Source organism: Squalius cephalus (assembly GCF_949319135.1).
Source record: "Squalius cephalus genome assembly, chromosome: 9".
In the NCBI taxonomy this organism is placed as follows: domain Eukaryota; kingdom Metazoa; phylum Chordata; class Actinopteri; order Cypriniformes; family Leuciscidae; genus Squalius; species Squalius cephalus.
The window spans coordinates 11,678,739-11,701,099 of NC_137130.1; the positions used below are offsets into that span (position 1 = coordinate 11,678,739).

Genomic DNA, 22,361 nt, shown 5'->3' on the forward strand with positions numbered 1-22,361 from the left:
AAGAAAACTGTGATGCCTGTTATACATATAAGAAACAGAAGTTGTCCCTATGGCAACAAGGTTTTGTTAGTCTAGTTAGCTCAAGCAAAATTCTTTGCATGATGCTAGTGTATATACAACACTATAATTAATCTTTGATTTCAAGTGATTTGATCATTTATCAGTCTCTTTGTTTTTTTTTTATGTCAGCACAGTATATAAATACAGTATTTAAACATACATATAAGTGTAAACGTAAAAATTAGTAGCTATTTTATGCATTTTTAGTAAGTGTTTCATTTAAATGCGAATTTTTAATGATTTAATTATTTATTAGCTTTTTGTTAACTCATTATTAACCCCCTTAAATAATTAAAAACCCACCTTGAGGTTGTCGGCTAGGATGATATATCTCCAGATCAAATGGCTGGGCACTTGTCTTTTGGATCACAGTTACATTGCGGCCTGTCCATTTATTCGCTCTGGCTAAAGTGTTGGTCCTCCAGTCTGTCCAGTACACACCACCTCCAAAGAGAGACACAGCGAACGGGTGTGACAGGTACTCGTGCCCCCTGAGGATCTCTATGACCCCTGTGCCATCGTACAGGGCAGAATATATTGCATCTGAGCTGAAGGGAAAAAGAAACATGAGGTGAGACCGCCACTCTATGCCCATATCAACAAGATGTTACAATGATGACAACTTCCTGAGGGAAATTCTGAAAGAAAAAGCACATCTTTAGTTTTGTTTTTCATTTCTGAAAAACTGCTTTTGTTGTACAATTATTGCATAAGAATCAAAGTGAATCACATGTAAAACCATAATTTCATTCATTACTGATTAAAATGTAATGTTTAAGTTATACTAATAACCTTCAAAACATATTTATTATTGCTTAAAAAAACATAACATCTAAGCTAAACTATTTTGCCTTAAATTCAATGCTTCTTGTAATGTGCACCAAAGTGTAATTCTTCATTTGCAATTTTATTATTTGCTCTTACCGAGCATCTGTCCACACTATTCTCCTTTCCTGATGGTCTAGGGTGAGTCCATTAGGCCAGGCTCCTATCTCCATGTCCTTATACACAACATGTCTTCCACTCCCACTCATTGACGTTGCCTCAATCCGAGGAAAAGTGGCATCCCAGTCGGTCCAGAAAAGTATGCTACATACAGAATAAAAATGTTAACGATTATAAACAGGGCTTGAAATTAACTTTTTCACTTACCAGCCAATTTGGCTACTAAATAGTTAAGTTACCAGCCATTTAGAACTTCTGCTAGCCAAAACTATCAGAGACAAACAAGATCATCAATGTCATAGCTTAGATTTAAATACATTTATTATTAAATCTGATTCTGAATCATTCTATTGCTTTCAGTTTTAAGACAGTCAATCACTGTTTGCGGATACCATTCAAATAAAATAATATATAAATAAAGACAAAATTCTCAGTGACGTCCCTTACAATTGCCTTGAGTTTCCCTGCACGTAGCAATAAAGATGCTAGGGCGCTTTTTGCCCATAAGTCTTGGACATGCGGCATTTATGAGAATGGGTTAGAAAAAGTGGGCTCTTAACTGTCTCCTAGGGCTCCAGCTTAGCACAGCAGACATGAAGCACCGTGCCTCGAACATCTCAATAGAAGCCGAGTGGTGCTGCCGGTATGCGTATAGAAAACAATGTTCAAATCTTAAAGATGTGGCACTGCGTGGCGTTTCTCTCAGTGTGCGACTCTCTTTACGCTTTGTTTTGCTAATGTTTGAGGCTCTTTTTAGGAGAAGGGCTCTGATAGCGATGTCATGCAAAAGTGATAGATCATAATTTATGAACCATAGCCTCCCAAATTGGCTAGTGTGTTGATATGTGTTATCCGCCACAGTGGATTTTCACCCACATTTGGCGGGCTGGCGGTTGTTAAATTCAAACCCTTACACAGTGTCCTAACCAGACGCGATGCGATAAGATTCCAGCCACAAACAATTGTCTTTCCACACTAGACACTCTGCGACTATGAGACACGATAGTCAATCAAAAATCACAGCCAATCAGAAGAGCGCGTGGGCGGACTCAGTCTCTCGGCTCTCGCAACGAAATGGATAAGTATATCAAATTCATGAATATTACACCATTCTAACATTATTAAAAATACATACTGAGTTACTGAAACAATCTTTGTCATAGAATACACTTGTCTGTTCACAATGAGTTGACAGTTTGAACGTTCTTGTTTCCATTTATTTTGAAGATCTGAGGTGAATTGGCTATTGTTGCTTTCAGTATAGCTATAAAAGACACACAAAATGATATTCAAACTCACATTAGATGCTTTTAACATGCAATAAAGCACATACACAGTACCTGAGATTATCATTATCATACTTTCATAGAAACCGTTTTAAAAATAGAATCATTGCGTGTCACCATCGTGACTGGTTAGGACAATAACATGGAAAAGATAACCTTTTATTGCATGTTGCGGCCAGTCTGGTTAGGACACGGTGTTATTATAAACTATTCATCTAAACACGCATTGACATAGTCCGTCAGTGCAAACATTCTAAAAGTCAAAATCACATTCTTCCTAATAAAACACCAATACTGTATATTTAAAACACAGCTTAAAATATTTATTTTACTGTCATTTTCACTATTTACTCATTGGGACGACACTTAACTATTGAGTCGTCCAAAGTAAATTAACTAATAGTAAACTATTATATATGCTGCCCTTGAGAACAGTACTGCTTTAAATCATTAAAAATCATAGATTAATTTCAAATGATTATTTTTCTTTACATGCTGTAAGGAAACTGTCTGCAAGTGAAGTCAATGTCAAACATGAGGGTTCATTTTATCTGGTGTCACAGTTCTCTGGGGTGGCATGAAAGCAAAGAGCGCATTATAATGGGGGTAATACAGGGATTGTAAAATGCTAAATACTTGCATCAAGCTCATATGCTAATGAAATGTCTGATCATGGTTCCTGCATCAGGCACCAGAAACAATTAAATTGACAACCAAATGTTTGAGGAACCTAGCAGGTAAGCACAAAACATGCAAAAAGGCATCACATGAATATTGCTACAAGGATGTAGCTACCTTCTTTTTAGAAGGCCAATTAATTGGCCAGTGGCATCCAGTCATTAAACCAGGCTTTCAATAAATAAAAGGCTTGCTAATCACAAAGACAGCTAATCCCTTCAGAAGTACATTTTCAACACACCTCTTCATGACACAGCTGTGTGGGGCATTTTTTCGAGTAAATATAATGAATTAGGTCCTTTTTAAAATGTTCCACGCTGCTGTGTGTGAAATTTTCCCTAATTGTTCTTTTCAGCTTTCAGTGAAATACTTTACAGTATGTCATCCAACTGAGCGCCAATATGAGCTCTTGTTGGACTGTGGAGATTACCATATTTCTCCTCTATGGGTTGCTCACAGAAAAAAAAAAAAAAAAAAAAAAATTCGACAAAAATGTTTCAGCTGTATAACATTAGGAATACATAACAAAGTGATAAAACCAGATAAAGAATGATGATGAAAATAATTTAATGAGCTATTATTTGTGTCTGTGTGTTGTGATATGAAAAACAAATCTGCCATCAAAAGCATCACTGTATCATGAAAAACACATCCCTGAGCTTATGCTGTCATATTTGAGGCTCTTTCCCCCAGTATGCCTCCATGAGAAATGAAGAGCTGAGCAGGAGAAGAGCACAGCTGAGAGTAAAGAGACAAAAAAAGAAACAGACCACAACAAACAGACAGCAAGATGCAGCACGTTATTCTAGAACTATCATTAGTAATAGATGACAAACAAGTCCCGTGAAATATGATTGCTCTGTTATGTACCCAAGATAGTCTCTATGAGGGCAAATTACAACAAAACATGCAATGAAACTTTTTTTTCAGTGTTTGCTCTCACTGCTGTGAATGTTGCTGAAGGAATTGTGAAAAAGAAAAGCAAAGTATGGGGAAAGAAAATTAGGATGTGGTAAATTTTGAGACGAATACACACCCCTGTCCTGGGTCTACAGCCAGCGCTCGTGGGTGCTCCATGCCACCGGCAATCAAAGTCGTTCTCATTTCCCCATTCAGCTTGGCCACCTCAATCTGATCCAAATTGCTGTCTATCCAGTAAAGGTTTCCTGCAATCCAATCCACGGCAAGTCCCTCTGGGGTGGCCAAACCATGCTGAATCACAACCTCGACCCCGGTCACACCTACAAAACAAACCACTCGCGCTAGTTCATAGGGTGGATGGGGTTTTGAATTCAGCACAGCAAAGCATTCTGGTCGTTTTGAACTTTCTTTTGAAGTGTTGAGCTCTTCAAAATGCTACTCCTTGCAGAAAAGACCAGCTTGGACCAGAATGCATTTCTATGCTGATTTATGCTGCTCTAGTCATGTTGTTCACGAGCAAATGATGTAGGCCAACTGGCAATGTCTTTCTGATGAAGCGGGCAAAAAGAGTCTTGCTAGTTAAGCTAGTTAAAGGGGCAGTTCACTCTAAAACTAAAATATGTTTTTTGGCAATAAAAAAATAATTTATATATATATATATATATATATATATATAAAAATATAAAGTAAATGCTGATTGGCAAATAAATTAAATAAGTTGAAGTTGAAGTATTATAATTACTAAAACTAAAATAAATAAATAAATATTAAAGCTAAATAAAAATATTGTCACGGCCCCTCCTCTGCCTTGCAGGGGCGGTTCCTCCTGCAGGCAGAGGAGGGTCGTTAGTGATTGGAGCCCCCTGGGCTCAGGGTATTTAAACTGCTTCACTAACCACTCTCTCTCTCTCTCTGCTCCTCCAGGTATGATCCTGTTTTGTTTGTTCCTTTGTAGTTATGACTTAGTTTTTCACTCAGTCATATACACACACAGATTCACGCATCCATGCATTTTACATACACCTTACATTATGTCATTCCCGCACCTCATTTCTTTTTCTTTGTTTAAAGTTAATAGTTTTTGATTTACAATAAAGACAACCTTTTTGATTGGCCTATACTTCTTGTTTGTGTCCCCTCATTTTTGCCACAGGCCATGAGCCGGCCTGTGACTATATATATATATATATATATATATATATATATATATATATATATATATATATATATATATATATATATATATATAAAAAGCAAATGACTAAAACTTAAACATTAAAATGAAAACTGGGGGATATTCCAGAAAGCAGGTTATGTGACTTACCTGGTTAGGTTTACTCAAAGTAAGCATATAACCTCAACTTTCGGTTCCAAAACCTGAGGTAACTTTCAGGATAAGCCATAGCAGTTATCCTCTTAACTTAACCTGCTCCGGAGCAAGTTATGATCCAGGGTTAGTTAACTTCAGAGGTAGCCTGGGTGCCAGCCCGAACCCCGCCCACAACATTTTTGGTCGGGAAGACTCGATCCGTTGAGGAGTAATTATGCTCGGCTCCCAGAAGGCCGAGCCAATCAAATTGCCAGGGCGGGCTTTAATCAATGATGGACAGATGATCTGCGGTTACGTAATCACCCACGTCATCAAATAGCGCTTGGGTTGAATTGGTTTTCAACAAAAGCTGACTGCAGCTGGAGAATTAAGATGTTTAGATTCCGCTATCGCGTCTGTTATAAAAGAAAACGACAGCGCATTCATTTTAAAAGACGAACAGAGAACTGGTGGTAGGCAGATCGAGGCTTCATGAAACAATGAAACAGTTGAAGCAAATGTGCCATATTGTGTCGAGGCATCGAAACAATCCGACACCCATCTCAACGGGCGACACTTGCAGGTGCTGATCTGAAACAACCTTGACGAGCCATTAAAAATGTGTTTTTTTTTATTATTGTATTTTTCTAATATGTGAAGCTTGTAACCTGTAGGCTCCTCACTGTGCATAATGTTATTTTGGTCATGAAAAATGAATATTAATAAAAGAAATCAAGCCACAATGTCTCACTTTTTTATAGATTTTTATTAAAAAATATTAATTTCTCTGCTGTGGAAGGACTTAGCCTAATTCTTTTTTTTAAAGATAATTTCTCCAGCCTTTGACAAACTCCTCTCACAAAAACCCACGAGGTCAAGATGCGTTGACTTCACTTTTATACAGATGTGCGAGTGTATGGTCTGTTCCCGACCCTGTTATATAAACTTTGATATATCCTTTTATTGAAACGGGGTGCTTTTCTGTGCTTTTACTTTAACTTTTGCCACAGAGACCCTTTTATGTCCTATAAATGTGGCGTATTTTTGATAATCCGCGCAAATTTCAGCTGATGATTCTGTTTAAAGTTATTAATAACAAATCATGAATGAAAGAGAACTTACTGCGTTGCTCTGATTGGTTGTAGGTCTATCCAATTGAGTGCAGAGTTTTTTGTTTTTCCTGGTTCGCTTACGACACGCCTCATAATCAAAGCTCTATGGAGCAGTATCAGACTCACATTCTGCCTAGAATATGAGTATGACGAAGTCAGGCTACTTCAGAGGTATTCAGAGCATAAGTGCCAAACATATTGGATTTGCACTCAAAAGTTTTTTTTTGCAATGAGACGTTTTCTATATAATGTATACATATGTGATATATTACAAGAAATGTGGAAAAAAAAATAGCTAAACATAAAAAATAAACTTATATAGCCATATTATCTTTGCAAGCACAGACTGTTTTTTAGTTCCATCAGTGTTTCTTTTTTAATATATAATTAGCATCAAACAAACTATATAATTTTTGTTCACAGTAATAAAGAAACTGATTAAAGATTAAAAGATAAGATTAAAAAGTTATTACACAACTGCTATGTAGGTGGCGATATGCACTAAGAATGTAAATCATCATTAAACAAAAGAAGAAGAAAGTATGGTGCGCTTCTTCTTAGGTTGCGTTCCACTCCAAATTTTTATGCCCTTTACTCGCTAACTTCCCTCTGTCTCGTTTACTCAGATGTGCGTCATTGCTTATCACCCATGATCATTTGGAATTCACTATGGAGCTGATTTATTATATAAAGCCCTTTTTTATTGTGAATTTGTTTCATGCACCATCATATAAGTTGGGGAAAATAAATAAAATCCTATAGGTATATGAGGTGTTGGAGAAAAATAAAATTACACAAATGAATTTTTTTTTTCTTATAGACTTTGACTGTGAACATAAGGTAGCTACAAGTATTATGCAATTAAATATCTCAACATAATTAATAAATGATACACTATTATGCGATTAATTATCAAAACATTTAATTTATCATACACTTCAGGTAAGCGTGATCTGCTGTGATGCCAAAGGGTCTGTCCATATAAACTTCCCTCGTCCACTTCATGAAGTGGAACGCCTGTGTTTCATACTCCGGGTTGACTGAACTTAGTCCAGAAACTTGTTTTGAAACTTGCATACCTCAAGAAACTTCTTTTGAAACTTGCATACCTCAAGTACGCAAGGTTTGGGTTAATCAACCGAGAGTTCAAGGTATATGTTGATGGTAAGTTAACCTTGCTTTCTGGAATACCCGGCTGAAAATATAATAATAATAATAATAATAATAATGTTCATTCTTAATAATACTTAATTAACACTGGTTCCAAACTTGTATGACTTATATGAAATAAAAATATATTATATATATAAAAAAAAAAGTTTCATACACTGAAAGTCAACCTTTCTTCAAAAATATTTTTATTGAAAAATTGGCTGAACTATTCCTTTAAGAAACCTGCTATGGACACCAGCATACCAACATCCTTATCAGCATCCAAAACGCAATATTTGGTAGTCTTTTCAACAGGGTTTCTGAAAATAAAATAAAAAAACTCAGGAAAAGAAAACACTGTTTTAAAGAAAAGAAAGTTTTACCTCAGTAGTAAACAAGTTTTTTTCAGCTATCTATAATATAGCTGTTTGCAATTATTCTCAGCTGTGGAGAGCTTTATGGAATTCTAACAAAAGGAGAGAGCAATAGCTGCACTGGGGGCCTGCTCCTCTGAGAGAGAGGCTCAGATGTGTGCTTAATGCAGCTTCAAAATAGTCTTCAAAACAATACAAGGGTATTCAGAGTTTTTCTGCTTCATTCAAAGAGCCATTGTATGCACAATGCATACTGTATTGCGATACTATTTTGGGGACGTGATCTGCGTACTAGGAATTGGGAAACAGAATATCTGCTCAAACTAAAGCTTAGGTTAAACAAAGACCAAGAGGGAATGGGACATCAATTTGGGTGTTCATTACCTCCGGTCTCTGAGAGCTTTCCCCGATAGATCTTATCCTCCACCACGTCGGTCCAGTAAAGCAAACTGCGGTTGAAGTGGAAGTCGAGAGCGATGGTGTTCCGTAGGCCGGGCACGAGCAGGCTGTAGTCACGTTTATGAAGGTCGATTCGTCTGATCTCATGCCGGATAGAGAAGATAACAAAAGCCTCAAAGGGATCTTGGAGAAGAAACAAATTGATTATTAACACACCACACCTGTGCATTAGAGGTTACAAGAGCATTGCGCTTTGTGTTGAAGTGTCAGCCATGCACATTTTTCTATACAGAACCACTAATTAGTCTTGTAGCTGATATTTTTAATCAAAGACATTTACAGGAACAGTTCTTCTAGAGAAACCTTAGAATGGTGTTTTACACTTGAGTGGTCTTTAAAAACAAAAATGAAACCCTCATATGTGGATCAAAAAGTGCAGCAGGTGAAATGGGCCTTAAAAGAGTCAGGTCTTTTGAGGTATATATATATATATATATATATATATATATATATATATATATATATATATATATTTTTTTTTTATTTATTATCATCATTATTATTATATAGAATTTATATTGAATATTAAAAAAAGTTTTCAGTCCAGCTCTGTATCTACTAGGTAACATCACCCCTACCAAAACAAACAACAACAAAAAAAAAAACTAAGAGAAGATTCTCTTCTCTTAGAGAAGAAAAAACTAAGAACAAAAAACTGGAGATGCCTGCTGAGATCTATAAATGTGGCTGTCTACTAGAACAAGAACTTACTCTCAAGAGCTATACATGTCACTAAGTCCATAAAATACCACACAGATGCTTGTTGTCATATTCTGACTAATGACCTAAATTCAGATTCCCTGAGACAATTTAAAAGCATTTGGCAGGCATGCTGCAATAAAGACATTAGCTTCACAATGGGAAGCTCCTGTCTGTGTATCCCGCTGTCATTGTATTACAGTTGCTCTTATTGCTGTGTACCGTGGACAGATCCACTATGGGCAGACAGAAATGCAAAGTGCAGTTATTTCACTGAGAATCATAATTAGTCTATATCAATACTGCTACTTTCTTGTGATACTCAAATGTCAGTCTGTTCCTTACACAACACCATCAGTTTTTGGAAGCTTGTATTTGAAAAATGTTTATAGATCAGGGGTTGAACGACTTCAGATTTTTTAAAGTCGACATTTATGTGATGAAAGTCGAGTCGACATCGACTAGTCGCTGGTGACGTCATTAATGAACAAATAAGCCTGAACCTCAAGCTGAGACTCGAACACGGGTTGCCTTGTGCACAGCTATGGCATATGACACATTAGTGACATATTAGTCCTACAGAGCAGCTTATTTTAATCATTTATTTTGTGTACAATAATCTTTTTAAAATGTGCATTCTCCCGATTGAGCATCGAGATGGTATAATCAAACATGTCTTGTGGGGTGCTCTCGGAGTATGCATTTATTTGTCATTTTAACATTTTGACTTCAAAGATTTCTTTTCTGTTGCACCCTCTACAGGCCATGACAAGTGACTAGTCGACATCAAGCTTAAAGCATCATGGCAGAAGCATATATATATATATATATATATTATATACACTGTATATATAGGGGACTGGTGAATCCCTTACTACATTTCTATGGTAACCTGTAAGTCTGAGGAATTTAAATACCTGTGCTGTGGCAGCTCTCTCCATCTGGATCAAGGCTCCAGCCGGGATAACAGGAGCACTTGACAGTGGTCTTATGCTGTTCGCATATCTGACTACACTTTAGGTGAGCAGAGCAATAGTCCACTGTCTCGCATGTTCGGTTGTCAGAGCCTAGATGGAGTCCGGTGGGACATGAACACACCACCCCTTTGCTGGGGATCACTGCACACTGGTGACTGCAACCCCCATTACCTTGCAAACATTTCTCTGGAACAGACAAGAACAGAATGAGTAAGGGGAAAAAGAGATTCAATTTGAAAAGCTGGTGATTTGAAGCCATGTTTGCTGGCATATGAGATTCAAGGTGTGAACTGAAACATAGAAGGTTTGGTTTGGATTGAACATTTGCACAAGACTAGAAGCTTATCGCTCTTCACCTCAAAAGTTTCGGTGTGTCTTTCTTGACTAGGCCATTATGCCATTACACTGACCAAATCAACATCACCAGCAGAGTGTCAAAAAAAAGAAGTTATGCAAGTAATTACATTATTCATGAGGCAGATACAACGAGAAACCACAGGTCTGAATTATAACCGACTCCACATGCTATGCAGGCCAAACAAACTCATTCAAGGTGGAAAATGCCTTTTTCTTGAGTTTAAAAGAAATGCAAACTGGGTCTCGGATATATCATCTCTTTTCAGAATGGATCAGACAAACACCGGTACTCTTAGTCTCTCATCTCTAATAGATAAGCCTTTTCCTTTCATAGAAGCACCTGGTCCTTTTTAAGAGAGAAAGACAAAGGGGAGGGAAAACACAGCTTGTTGAAAATGACACTTTCCAAGGTCTCTTTGCCTCTACTGATTATGATGATCCCCTCTGTGGCCGTAAGAGAGAATTGAATTTTCTTCACAGGGGACCCTGAAGTCTATATGGAGGTGAAGAATAGCTGCTTCCCAAAGGTTACAAATGGCATTGAGTCCTGCTGCGCTGGTCTGAGTCAGTCAACCCACTCAAGGTCCATTGGCACCATCTAATTGGCAATGAGAGGCCCAAGCCAAAAGGAGGTCTAGTCAGACAGATAATACACATCTTCCTCAGAACATGAGCGGTGGGCTCCCATGGGCGAGTGCTGGCAATGCACTGAAAGTCACTGAAATGTTTGTCTACTCGCATTTCTGAAAATTATACATCGGTGACTCTCAGGAGACACTTTCCCCAGTGAAGGCTTCACAGGCAAACAGATCCTCATGTTTAGCTCTGATTCAGACGGGACTTATTTTTCCCTGTGTCTGTAGTTTACAGAGCATGTGCAGGCTTTCCATTACACTCACTCAAGGATGCAACTTAAAGAGATTCAAGTAGCCCTGAGAGACATGCCGACTGTGTAGGCACAGTATTATCAAAATCTTTTTACCCATGGAGAGGTAAACACAATACATATTGATTTACTCAAGTGAATGAATCCAAATCTATACTCCTCAGGTATTTTATTCTCATTGGTAATTTGCCTTTTTTTCATGGTTTGGCTTCCTGTGTGTTGATAGACCTACTCTGCATGACTAATTCTAATTCAATCCATCCAACATTTCTTGCAGAATGCACCAGACCTCACGTAATACCATATCAGTTTTCAATTAGCGTTAGTCACAAGGTGTACAGTGAATAAGGCTGTGAACACAAGCATTATGGACCCAGTGATAAATATGCACTGCGACACTTGCATTGATTAAAGGCCGAATGAATTCCAAAAATCAAAGTTTTGTGGCTTTTAGACCATGTCTGTTAGCTCTGCGGACAAAATTAACTTTAAGCAGACATTCTCATTTAAAATGTACAGTCTTTCTTTTCCAGGAATATATCCACTTACTAAAAATAGTCAATAGTATCCACATACTAGAACTTCTAAAATTACTAAAACTAAAAGTGAAATAAAAACTAATTAAAGCTATAAAAAAACAAATATAATAGACAAGATCACATAACAAAATGAATAAAATGTAAACTAAATTTAAAATTAAAACTGAAAGTATAAATTTAAAAGCTAATCCAAAATATTAATACTAACGTGTAAATAAAAAAAAATAAAAAACACTGCTTTACAGTGATTTTATCATGGGTAAAAGGAGGAAAATAAGAACATAAAAATTACGTTTTTTTTTTTTTTTTTTTTTGCTAATGTGATAAAACCAATTATGCACAACATATACCCAAGCAATTAATAATAATAATAATAATAATAATAATAATAATAATAAATTGCCATTTTAATACAAATACTAATACATGCAATTAATACATCTTCTGCAAAGAAAAAAGTGTAGTCTATTTACAGTTGCCAAGCAACACAGGCTCATTATTGTATAATCTGCCAGTCACAGGTTCCTTCAAACATGCCTCATCCAATCCTAATTTAGAGTTGAAATTATCATTTTTTTATCAGATCTTGGGACAGTACAGCCGATGAGGCTCTAATCAAAGCCTTGCACGCACTCACCACAGAAAGGGCCCTCATCTGAATGGTCAGCGCAGTCATTTCTCCCGTCACAGATCTTGCTTGGAGGCAGGCAGGTGCTGGAGTCATTCGCACAGGGCTGAGTAGGGGGCTTACAGATGGAGGACTCACACGAGTCTTCATCCGAGTGGTCTTCACAATCGTTGTCACCATCACACACCCAGCTCTTGCTGATACACTTCCCTTGGGACACAACATTCAGTCAGACCTCTTAAATCAAGCTGTCAGCCTTAAATTGTTGTTTGTAGTTGAGCATGAAGATAAATCAGGGTAAATTTTAAAAGGTGGCGGAACGTCAAGCTGTGGTGACGTCAGATGCAGACAGAAGCTTTTAGCAAGTGTCAGCTCATTTAACCCACAGAGACTCATTTTATCAAAACTGCAACACGTATTTAAACATTTTATTATGAAACATACAGTAAATTACCATTCAAAGGTTTAGGGTTGGTAGGTATTTTTATGTTTTTGAAAAAAGTCTCACAAAGGCTGAATTTATTTGATCAAAAATACAGTAATACAGTAATGTTGTTAAATGTTTTCTATTTTAATTGTAAAAAAAAATTTTCATTTAAAGACCCCCTGAAATTCAAGTTTTTAATGTTGTTTTTGTCTGTGGTGTTTATATGCTTTAAGACAAACCATGCGCAAAATTATAAGCCAACACCATTTTCTCCTTAAAACTGAAGTGAAAAAAAAAGACAGTTTCAAATCGCCTGTGTTTCTTACGTCACAAACTACCTTGTAACCAATCACGTCAACGTGTGGCCGAGCTTTAGCATATCATTAACTGTTGGGCAGGGGAGTCTCAAGAGAAGCCAGGTTATCCCGGTATATTTTTCTGTTGATATGAAAAATTGGGTACATTTAGCAATATAGTGGGTGAATTTTGTATATTTTTTGATGTAATGATGAACTATATGTGTTTCTCCACTGACGTTCTAAGTTGTTCAAAGCGTTTCTAAGAATACTGATTTTTAGATGGCAGCTGTTTGACTCTGAGATTGCGAAAAGGAACGTAGAAATGTAGAGTTACATTCAAGCTATTTAACACATTTTTTCACAGGAAAAAAAACAAAACATTTAAATATGCCATTTTGGTGATCAAAGAATTAAGGGATACAATTATTGACTACAGGGGGACTTTAATAAAAAAATAAAAACAATCTTAAAACTAACCACAAACTTTTAAACTTTTACACTTTGTCAGGTTGGCAGTCAGGTTTCCTTGTGTTCAGTCTACCTTTATGATCAAATAAACAGTTGAACACACTTTCTGAGCCTGTCAAAATGATATGGGATTTGGCATTCGGTCTGCAGTGCAGTGGTCCGGAAAGGGTGTACTTTGCATTTTAGCACATTCTTTACATCAAAAGGGATAGGAACAAAACAACGAACAATTCTTGAGCTCTTTTATGGTTTGGCTCTAGATGTCTTTTCAAGGCAATCATTTATAATTAGGGCGACTGCTACATCAAAAAAGCCCCATGTTGATTGATTTCACTATGGTCTGAGTGGAGGAAAAAAATTGTGATGATACAAATTACAGCAAAATATGTTCAAAAGAAACACTGAATTTAATCATTTTTGTGTAGAGGTGAGATGTGACATTTTTCCACCCCAATGCATTCAACATGTTCTGCAGCTTTATCTGCTGAAACGATTGCAAGCGAGCTACAATATTCATAGGTTTATTTCAAGAAAAGTGTAAACACTGTCTCTGTAGTGTTAGAAAAACGTTATTCTGTTTGTTCCAACACAGCAATATTGGCTTAACCAAAGGTGTGACTTAAGAGTGGGACTATCTGTTTGACCGACCAATAGCAGATTGAGGAATGTTTGGAAAACCTTGAGATGTCTTCATTTTCCATTTGTCGAAGCTAGTGGGCAGTGGCACAGAAATTGCATATCTCACCTTTTTAGTTTTACATAATAGCTAACACTGAACATGGAATAATGGCTTTGCTACCAAAATAGAAATCACTGTGAAGTACAAACCATTCAAGCTCACAACTTACACCATTCATCTCAGTCGTTCTGGATAAATACAAATTCTAACATTGCAAAGGATTGCACCATGTAACGAAAAACAGGCTGGATTTATCATCCAACTCAATTTGCAAGAGGCAAAGATAACTGAAAGCTTTAGGGTGACATCATGGCATCAAATATCACCCACTGCTTCATAGAATTTAATACATTTGGTATATGTTATATTGAACACAAGAGGAAAATATAGCAGTAGGTCAGTGTTAAAAAAAAAGTGAGGTCAGAGCAGACTTACTGGTACTGAGAAACACCTGGTAGGCTTACCTGAGCTTTTGCAGGTAAACTTTGCCTGGGGATCACATATTCTCTTAACGCCCTTGCAGTTGGTTTCATCACTGCCGTCTTCACAGTCTTTATCCCCATCGCAGCGCCAGCGCTCAGGGATGCAGGTCCCATCAGCGCGACAGTGAAACTCCTCTCCACTGCATTCTACAGGAGGCAACGCTGGACATGACAAAAAAAAAAGAAAAAAGAAGATTGAGCCTGAGGTGCTCCAATTCCTGAATGACTCTAATGAGTTGCTACTTTTCAGTGAATCAAACACATACAGCGTGACCAGAGTAGTCCAATTCCTGAAACAATGACACTAATGAGTCAGATCTTTTTAGTGAATTAAACACTTACAGCATGACCAATGTAGTCCAGTTCCAAACAATGACTTGAATGAGTTGGATGTTTTTAGGGAATCAAACACATACAGCGTAACCAGTGAATTCCAGTTCTGAACAATGACTTTAATGAGTCAGTACTTTTTAGTGAATCAAACATACACCACCATGACCACTAGTCCAGTTCCAGCTGTAGAATCGAAAATCTCACTATATCTGAGTGAAACATCTAGTCGAATGAGAAAAAAATGTAGGACGGGACTTGATTTTGTCCATCAGGAATTGATTGGATCATTGGACCCTAGTTTGCTATAGAACAGGTTTTCCCACCCTCGTGCTGAAAAACATCATCAGAGAAGAGAAGTCGTTGCAAGTGGGACAAGTAATTTCGATTAAACATTATGAGGGCACATGAATTAAAAAAAAAAAAAAAAATGATGTGCATAGATAAATTACTATAATAAATACTGCAATATTGCATACAAAACAAGAATTGTCAAATTTGAAATCTATGGGCACTTAAACAAACATTTAGCTGGTGCTATTGTTACTTGACTATAAGATTTTTAAATTCATAATCCAACACAGCACAAATGAGTCTGTTCTTTTAAGTCAATAAAACATGTAAAGCACGACAAGTGTAGTTAAAGTCCCGAACAAATGACTCTGAATCTGTTCAGTGATTCAAACACATACAGCTAATTGTAAGTGAATGTAAAATCAATTGAATTTATGCTGCTTCTAATAAAGACAATATTGAAATTATTTCATCAATTGGGAATGAAAGAACGCTTTTCTAACAATATTTAATTAATACTTAATTAATATTTGACTAATTTATGGAACCATTAAGAATGTATTAGAAACAGAAAGTTTAAAAAAAATGAAGAAAGTAAGGTTTTATAAGCGTTAGTTTTGCTTTCAGTTCAAATTACTTCAGCTAGCCTTAATAATGTTAAATAGGCTGAGATGTATCAAGTATACTTCAATATTTTTTCTTGTCACATTAATACATATTTAAATATTCTCTCCGACCCTGGCAAATACTTCAAGTGAAACTTAAAAGTGCTTGCAACGGAAAGGACAGGGGTGAGAATTTCTTAGGACAAGCACAAAAGAAAAGGCTTCTTTACTGTAGCCTGCCATATCAGTTTCTGATTCATTCTGAACCCTGACTATTGACAGGAGTTAAATACATACATACACACACACACACACACACACACACACACACAAAACCTACCTCAATCCCCAGACTGCCATCAAACAAAACAAATGGCCTCCTGAAAAAGACAGCTGGTAACATTACGAACCCATAAAGACTAAAGGGACCCCCCTGCTTTGCTTAAAGCTAATGCTGAGAGTTACCAAGTTATCCTCCACTTTACACATACAGAGCATGTGTTATACAGTGATCTGAGCCCTGCACTGGAAGGACATGAGCCGGACAAACCCTCAGAGACGGACAGGAGCCGAGAACCTCTGTCAGGAGCCCGTTTGATGAATGGCTCCAACATTTCTGTGACAAGCTGGTGAGCTGAAAGCACTGAAGGACTTGGCCTCAGCTTTCAGAGGTAATTACAGCAGATTAAAAGATTCAAATCTGTAAGGTGGTTCCCTAGTGAGCTCAGATAAGATTAGATCTGTCAAGTGTATGAAAAGAGAGAAAGTTTTAAACTTGTGTTCCCCAAATTAGGGACATCGCACCAAGGCAATTACAAGCAACACTGACTTGATCGCTATCGTTCGGCTCTTTGTTAGTCTACTAATTAGTCGTGTTAAACAGATTCTCTGGAAACCACTCCGTAGGTTGGTTAAGTTGGTCATGTACAGAAACGAACACAAATGCGTTTTTAATCAAACGTAACAGGGAATTTCAACCTCTCTAAACGCTCTTTGATTACTTTGATGTGTTTATATGGCATACACTGTAACTAAGCACCCGAGTACTCAGAAATGACAGCAATGATTGATGTAAAGACAATTTTTCAGAATTTTCAAATACAACACTTTTTTTTCATTGTTAAATTTGGTTACGATGGCAAATTGGGCAATATCTCCATCTCATGGTCTTGATTACAGTTTTGGACAGCGATGGTACACAGACGCTGCACATGATGATTTTCACTCAGATCATTTGCTGAATACTATAATGCCATTTACACCTCATTTGCAGTTTACTATCATTCATTTATATGCTACAGTAATATTTGCACTTCTGATTAGATGCTGCCTCTATTTTACTGACTCAGTATTTTTGCACAATGTCAATAAAGTTATATCTAATATAATCAAATCTAGACAGCGTGCAGATGATCAAATGGAACAAAATGCAGGGGCCTTCATACAGGTTTTAGAACTTCAAAAATTGTGCTCACAGAGCAAAATATATCCATCTGACACATGCATACCTCAGCCAACCAAAGTGCAGACAGAGCCTGATTTTACAGGAATCATCCCGCGAGCACAAAATTACCTAAATGCACATCCCAAAGGACCCTATAAAATGGGCAAAGAGAGAAAGGTGATGTCCTACCAGGGGCAACACCAGCACAAGTCACATTTTCATCACTGAAGTCCCCGCAGTCATTGTCCCCGTCGCAGGCCCAGTGGTCTGGGATACATCTGCCGCTGGTGCACTTATACTGGCCATTAGCACAGGAGTGAATGCAGCCTGCTTCATCACTGTTGTCTCCACAATCATCATCTACAATCACAAATACAGTACAGTCATGCACAATTAATATCCAAATTACTTGCAATAGAGAACTTTTGACAGTATGGTGTCCACATAATCTATCATTCAAATGTTTAAGGGTTGGTAAGATTTTTTTTTATTATTGTTTATGAAAGAAGTCTCTTTTTCTCACCAAGGCTGCATTTTTTATAATCAAAAATACAAACTGATATAGTGAAATATTATTTCAATTTAAAATAAAAGTTCTACATTTCTTTTTTTAAAAATGTATTCCTGTAATTTAGTCTTTTTTTCTCCAGTCTTCAGTGTCACAATGTCCTTCAGAAATCATTCTAATATGTTGTTTTGCTGCTCAAGAAACATTTCTTTTTAATATCAATGTAGAAAACAGTTGTGCTACTTAATATTTTTGTGGAAACCATATGTTTTTTGGGGGGGATTTATGGATGTAAAGTTAAAAAGAACATCACATTTGAAATATAATTTTTTTGTAACATTATAAATGTCTTCACTGTCACTTTTGATACATTTAAATGCTTCCATGCTAAATAAAAGTGTTAATTTCGTAAATACTACTACTACTACTACTACTACTACTACTAGCCTACTACTTACTTTAACTTTTGAACAGTAATGTATAAGGTTGGGCTTTTTTTAAAACAAGTATTGTCTCACAAACTGTGTTGCTCCATCAAAATACAATAAAAATAAATAGATTTTAAGATCATCATACACTTTGGTACCAGAAAATGGGACATTTTCCTTAAGGGGGTCTTTAACCCTGTTGTGCCTCATGGTTTGTTGCACAATACTAAGAACTAAAATGACAAAAACTGAGGACAGCACCACAGGAGCTTTTCAGACAAGAGTCTTCAGGGCATTGAATTACGCCAAGCCTCATTTTGTACTGAAAAATCAGCAAGGTATCTGAAGGCCCTGACCCTGGATAAGAAATACTGCCATATGCTGACCTTGGATGAATGATCACATTTGAGAAACAAAAGAAAAAAAGAGGGAAAGCGAAAGAAATAAGAAAAACACATATAAAACAAGCAGGTTTTATTGTTGTTGATTGAGTGCCACACTCAGGCAATAACGTATTGCAGACCTTGGGGGCCGGCAATTAATTATAGAGGTCAGTATTTTACACTCTCCTTGATCTGAAATGGAGATATTTCATATAAAATAATCTGTGAATATTTAATGGTTATTAATGTGATGCATTTCTTGTGCAACAAAAAAGACTGGACAGTAGGATCAATGAACTTAATTGAATTAAAGTGCTGGGCTTTCTTTTATCAGCTCCCAAGAATATAGGCTAATATATCATAGTGCCAAATGGAAGAGCAAGTAAAGCAAATGGTAAAGTATTTTCTTACTTCTGGATACACTTACCTGAGTCACAATGCCAATTCATGCTAATGCACCTCCCATTAGCGCAGCTGAACTGGCTGAGAGCTTCGCAGGTTGGGAACGCTGTGAGCAGAAACAAAGAGCGTGAGAAACGTTTGCCGCAAAAACCCTGACGCTTGAACCCCATCCAATACATCATTGTCTCTTTGATACACCGGAGAAGAAAACCCATTTTTCATTTAGCTTTTAGCTTTGAAAAATTGCAAAAGAAGTTTGTCCTGGCACAGATTGCTCTGTCATGCTAATAGATTAAATTTGGAGGCTCTTTTGTCCTCAGGAAATTTCATAGTTTCTTGCAAGTTTGGGGGCGAACATGAACCTGTAACTATTCTCTTGCAGCGTGTTGCATTTTAGAATTAATCTTTTTTTTCTTTTTACAGAAAAAAAACAGTAATACTGCTGGGGTTTAGTGCTAGTATTGCAGAAACCACGACACCCTGAAGGTCATGCAAAATGTCACAGTGAATTATTGCTATTTTCTAGCTAAGGTTAATGAAAAGAAATCACAAACAAAGGGAAAACGAGACCTCACAGATGCAGTGGAAAACAGTCAGAGGCAATAAGAGCTCACCAGGAAGCAATAACACATCAGCGATGTGATAGCACGGTTTGTGCGCTTCACTAGCGTTGATTTAAAGATATCAAAAGGTTATTGTTTCAACATTATGAGTTACAGCAGGTTTTGCTATTAACCTGTGGATCACGATCCCTTTGGTGAAAATGGATTTTTCTTTTTTAAAGATAAAGATGACTTACTATGGAAAAAAGCACCAGCACATTTACAAGTTTTTTGATGAATGCAATCTGCAAGAGCTTATGAACATAAATATCTTGTCTCGTACTGCGTTATACCTTTTCGTGAATACACTAGAGCTCATTAGCATGTTAGGAGTGACATGACACACAGTGGAGGAACAACATCTGTTTCTCTTTAAAGTGTCTCTCAGCTCAGTCAAGAAACCCCACATGGCTTGAAGGGACTAAATGAGCAAGCTTCTTGTTATAGAATAGATTACAGTTCATACATTTACATATGAAATGCTAAAAAGAAAGTATTTTAATCAAGACGATGCATCTATCTATCTATCTATCTATCTATCTATCTATCTATATGTATATATATATATATATATATATATATATATATATATATATATATGCTTTCATTAAACACAGAGATCACACTGCACATACAGAAGCATTCATGAGCACAGAAACGTATTAAGGCTGCCCCATGACTTTTATTAATAAGATAGCCTCTTTACTGAATCGCTATACATTATACATTTTCAGCAATGAGGGGGTAACTCTGGTCATTTGACTCAAATATGGTGCTGCAAACATCAATGATGTCCCCATAAAACATGGTGTGTGTGTGTGTGTACCTGGTATTCCCTACCTTATAGGGGCCAAATGTCCCCACAAGGATAGTAATACCAGTAAATTTGGACCTTATGGGGAAGAAAACAGCTTATAAATCATAATAAATTAAGTGTTTTGAAAATCTAAAAATGCATAAAGTTTTCTGTGATGGGTAGGTTTAGGGGTACGGTTAGTGTAGGGGGGTAGAATGCACAGTTTGTACAGATAACCATTACGTTTATGGGAATTCCCCATAAAACATGGACACCAGTATACAGTATGTGTATATATGTGTGTGTGTGTGTGTGTGTGTGTGTGTGTGTGTGTGTGTGTGTGTGTGTGTTGAAGTGGAGAGTCTAAGAACAAAATGCATTAAAATGCAAGCTTAGGACACTTTGAAGTTTAAGCATTTTGATGTTGCTTTATTACAGAACAATTAAACTAGCATCAAATTATGGCCATAATATAGTAATTGGGTTAGAACCTGTTAAAAGTAATACTGAATTAAGCAAGAATTGCTTGAATATGTGCGTAGGCATCATTCACCATTTTTAGATGCAATTCTGCTCCACTGGGTTACATCTCCAAAACATGAACAGCAGTAAACTGAGCACGTGAGATTTCAGAAATAACAGATCCCAAGGGCTTCCCAGAGAAAATTACTTTTAGGGAATTGTTTCCCCCCCCCCTCACAAATAAAACCTTTGCCGGCACAAATAGGAACTCTTAGAAGTCAGTGGAAAGCACATCATTCGAAGTGTTGCTAATCTAGGAGAAGACGGTTACATGTCAAGATTACAGTTGAGTCAACAAATAAAAGAAAGAAAAAAAAGTTTTATTTGAACATTTATTCCCAGAACATGCTGCTGTTATTGTTGACAGCAGTAAATCCCAATTCTAAATTTCACAACAGAGTGTTCCAGTCCCCTGACTTTGGCAATTACTCCTTTAAACATGCTGTTTTCACAATAGATCAGGTTCAACAACAAGAAGTGAGACTGCAGGGGTAATAACTCTCTGCCCAGTGAAATCTGATTTGAAGGGGGAAAAAATCACTTATAAGAATCTGTGCAGTAGACAGTGACAGCTCAAGTTCATTTCTTTTAGATTATAATACAATCCTATCTTCAAGATAGGACCTTCAACAAGCCAGTGTTGTCTATTAAATAAAACAGCAGCAACAATTTCTACATTAAATTAAAACTATATGCGGTTTTAAATTTACAGTGCCATTTTCCTAGCCGAGAAATCTAGACGCACCCTAGCGGCAGCAAATTTTATTTTGCAGCCAGGGTAGTCTAGCAACTCTCTGTTGACTTTCGAGCTGGAAAAACCAAACTCTAGTCAGGCCAATCACATCGTGTATAGAGTCGGTGGGTGGGCTTAAAGGGATACTCCACCATTTTTTCATATTAAACTATGTTATTCCCTTAACTAAGACGAGTTGATACATACCTCTCTCGTCTCAGTGCGTGCACTAAATCGCTCTGTCTTGCGGCGAAACTTTGTTAGCCCAGTTCATTCAATATGTGCCAAGCAGAGAAGCTACCAAACACCTCCATGTTTTCCCTATTTAAATACAGTTACTCGCGTAGTGTAACTCGACCTAGGACGGTGACAAAAAACAAAACGTTGCGCTTTTCTAAGCGTGTAAAATGGATAACTATATTGTATGGCGGAAAATACCATAGCAAGTGCTTGGAAGCACTTCGACTTCGGCGCAGTAATATCTTCACTAGAGGGAGCGGGGGCCGGTGAGAGGATTTTTCACGAGTGAAGATATTACTGCGCCGAAGTCGAAGTGCTTCCAAGCACTTGCTATGGT

At 36.9% G+C, this 22,361-nt stretch overlaps 1 protein-coding gene across 5 annotated transcripts in view; it reads right to left on the reverse strand.

The window, feature by feature from the left end:
* lrp1bb (low density lipoprotein receptor-related protein 1Bb) overlaps positions 1 to 22,361 on the reverse strand; it is a 327,007-nt gene that overhangs the window by 98,694 nt on the left and 205,952 nt on the right. For all 5 annotated transcript variants that reach the window (XR_013822391.1, XM_079882312.1, XM_079882311.1 and 2 more), the window contains exons 19-27: positions 19,157 to 19,237; positions 17,600 to 17,770; positions 14,720 to 14,899; positions 12,392 to 12,592; positions 9,913 to 10,158; positions 8,222 to 8,419; positions 4,006 to 4,210; positions 985 to 1,149; positions 364 to 608 (exon numbers count right to left, since the gene is read on the reverse strand). Coding sequence is in view for 4 of the 5 variants with exons in the window: in XM_079882312.1 (XP_079738438.1) it covers positions 364 to 608; positions 985 to 1,149; positions 4,006 to 4,210; positions 8,222 to 8,419; positions 9,913 to 10,158; positions 12,392 to 12,592; positions 14,720 to 14,899; positions 17,600 to 17,770; positions 19,157 to 19,237 (1,692 nt within the window). In the remaining variant the exon portion in view is untranslated. The remainder of the gene's footprint in view (positions 1 to 363; positions 609 to 984; positions 1,150 to 4,005; positions 4,211 to 8,221; positions 8,420 to 9,912; positions 10,159 to 12,391; positions 12,593 to 14,719; positions 14,900 to 17,599; positions 17,771 to 19,156; positions 19,238 to 22,361) is intronic.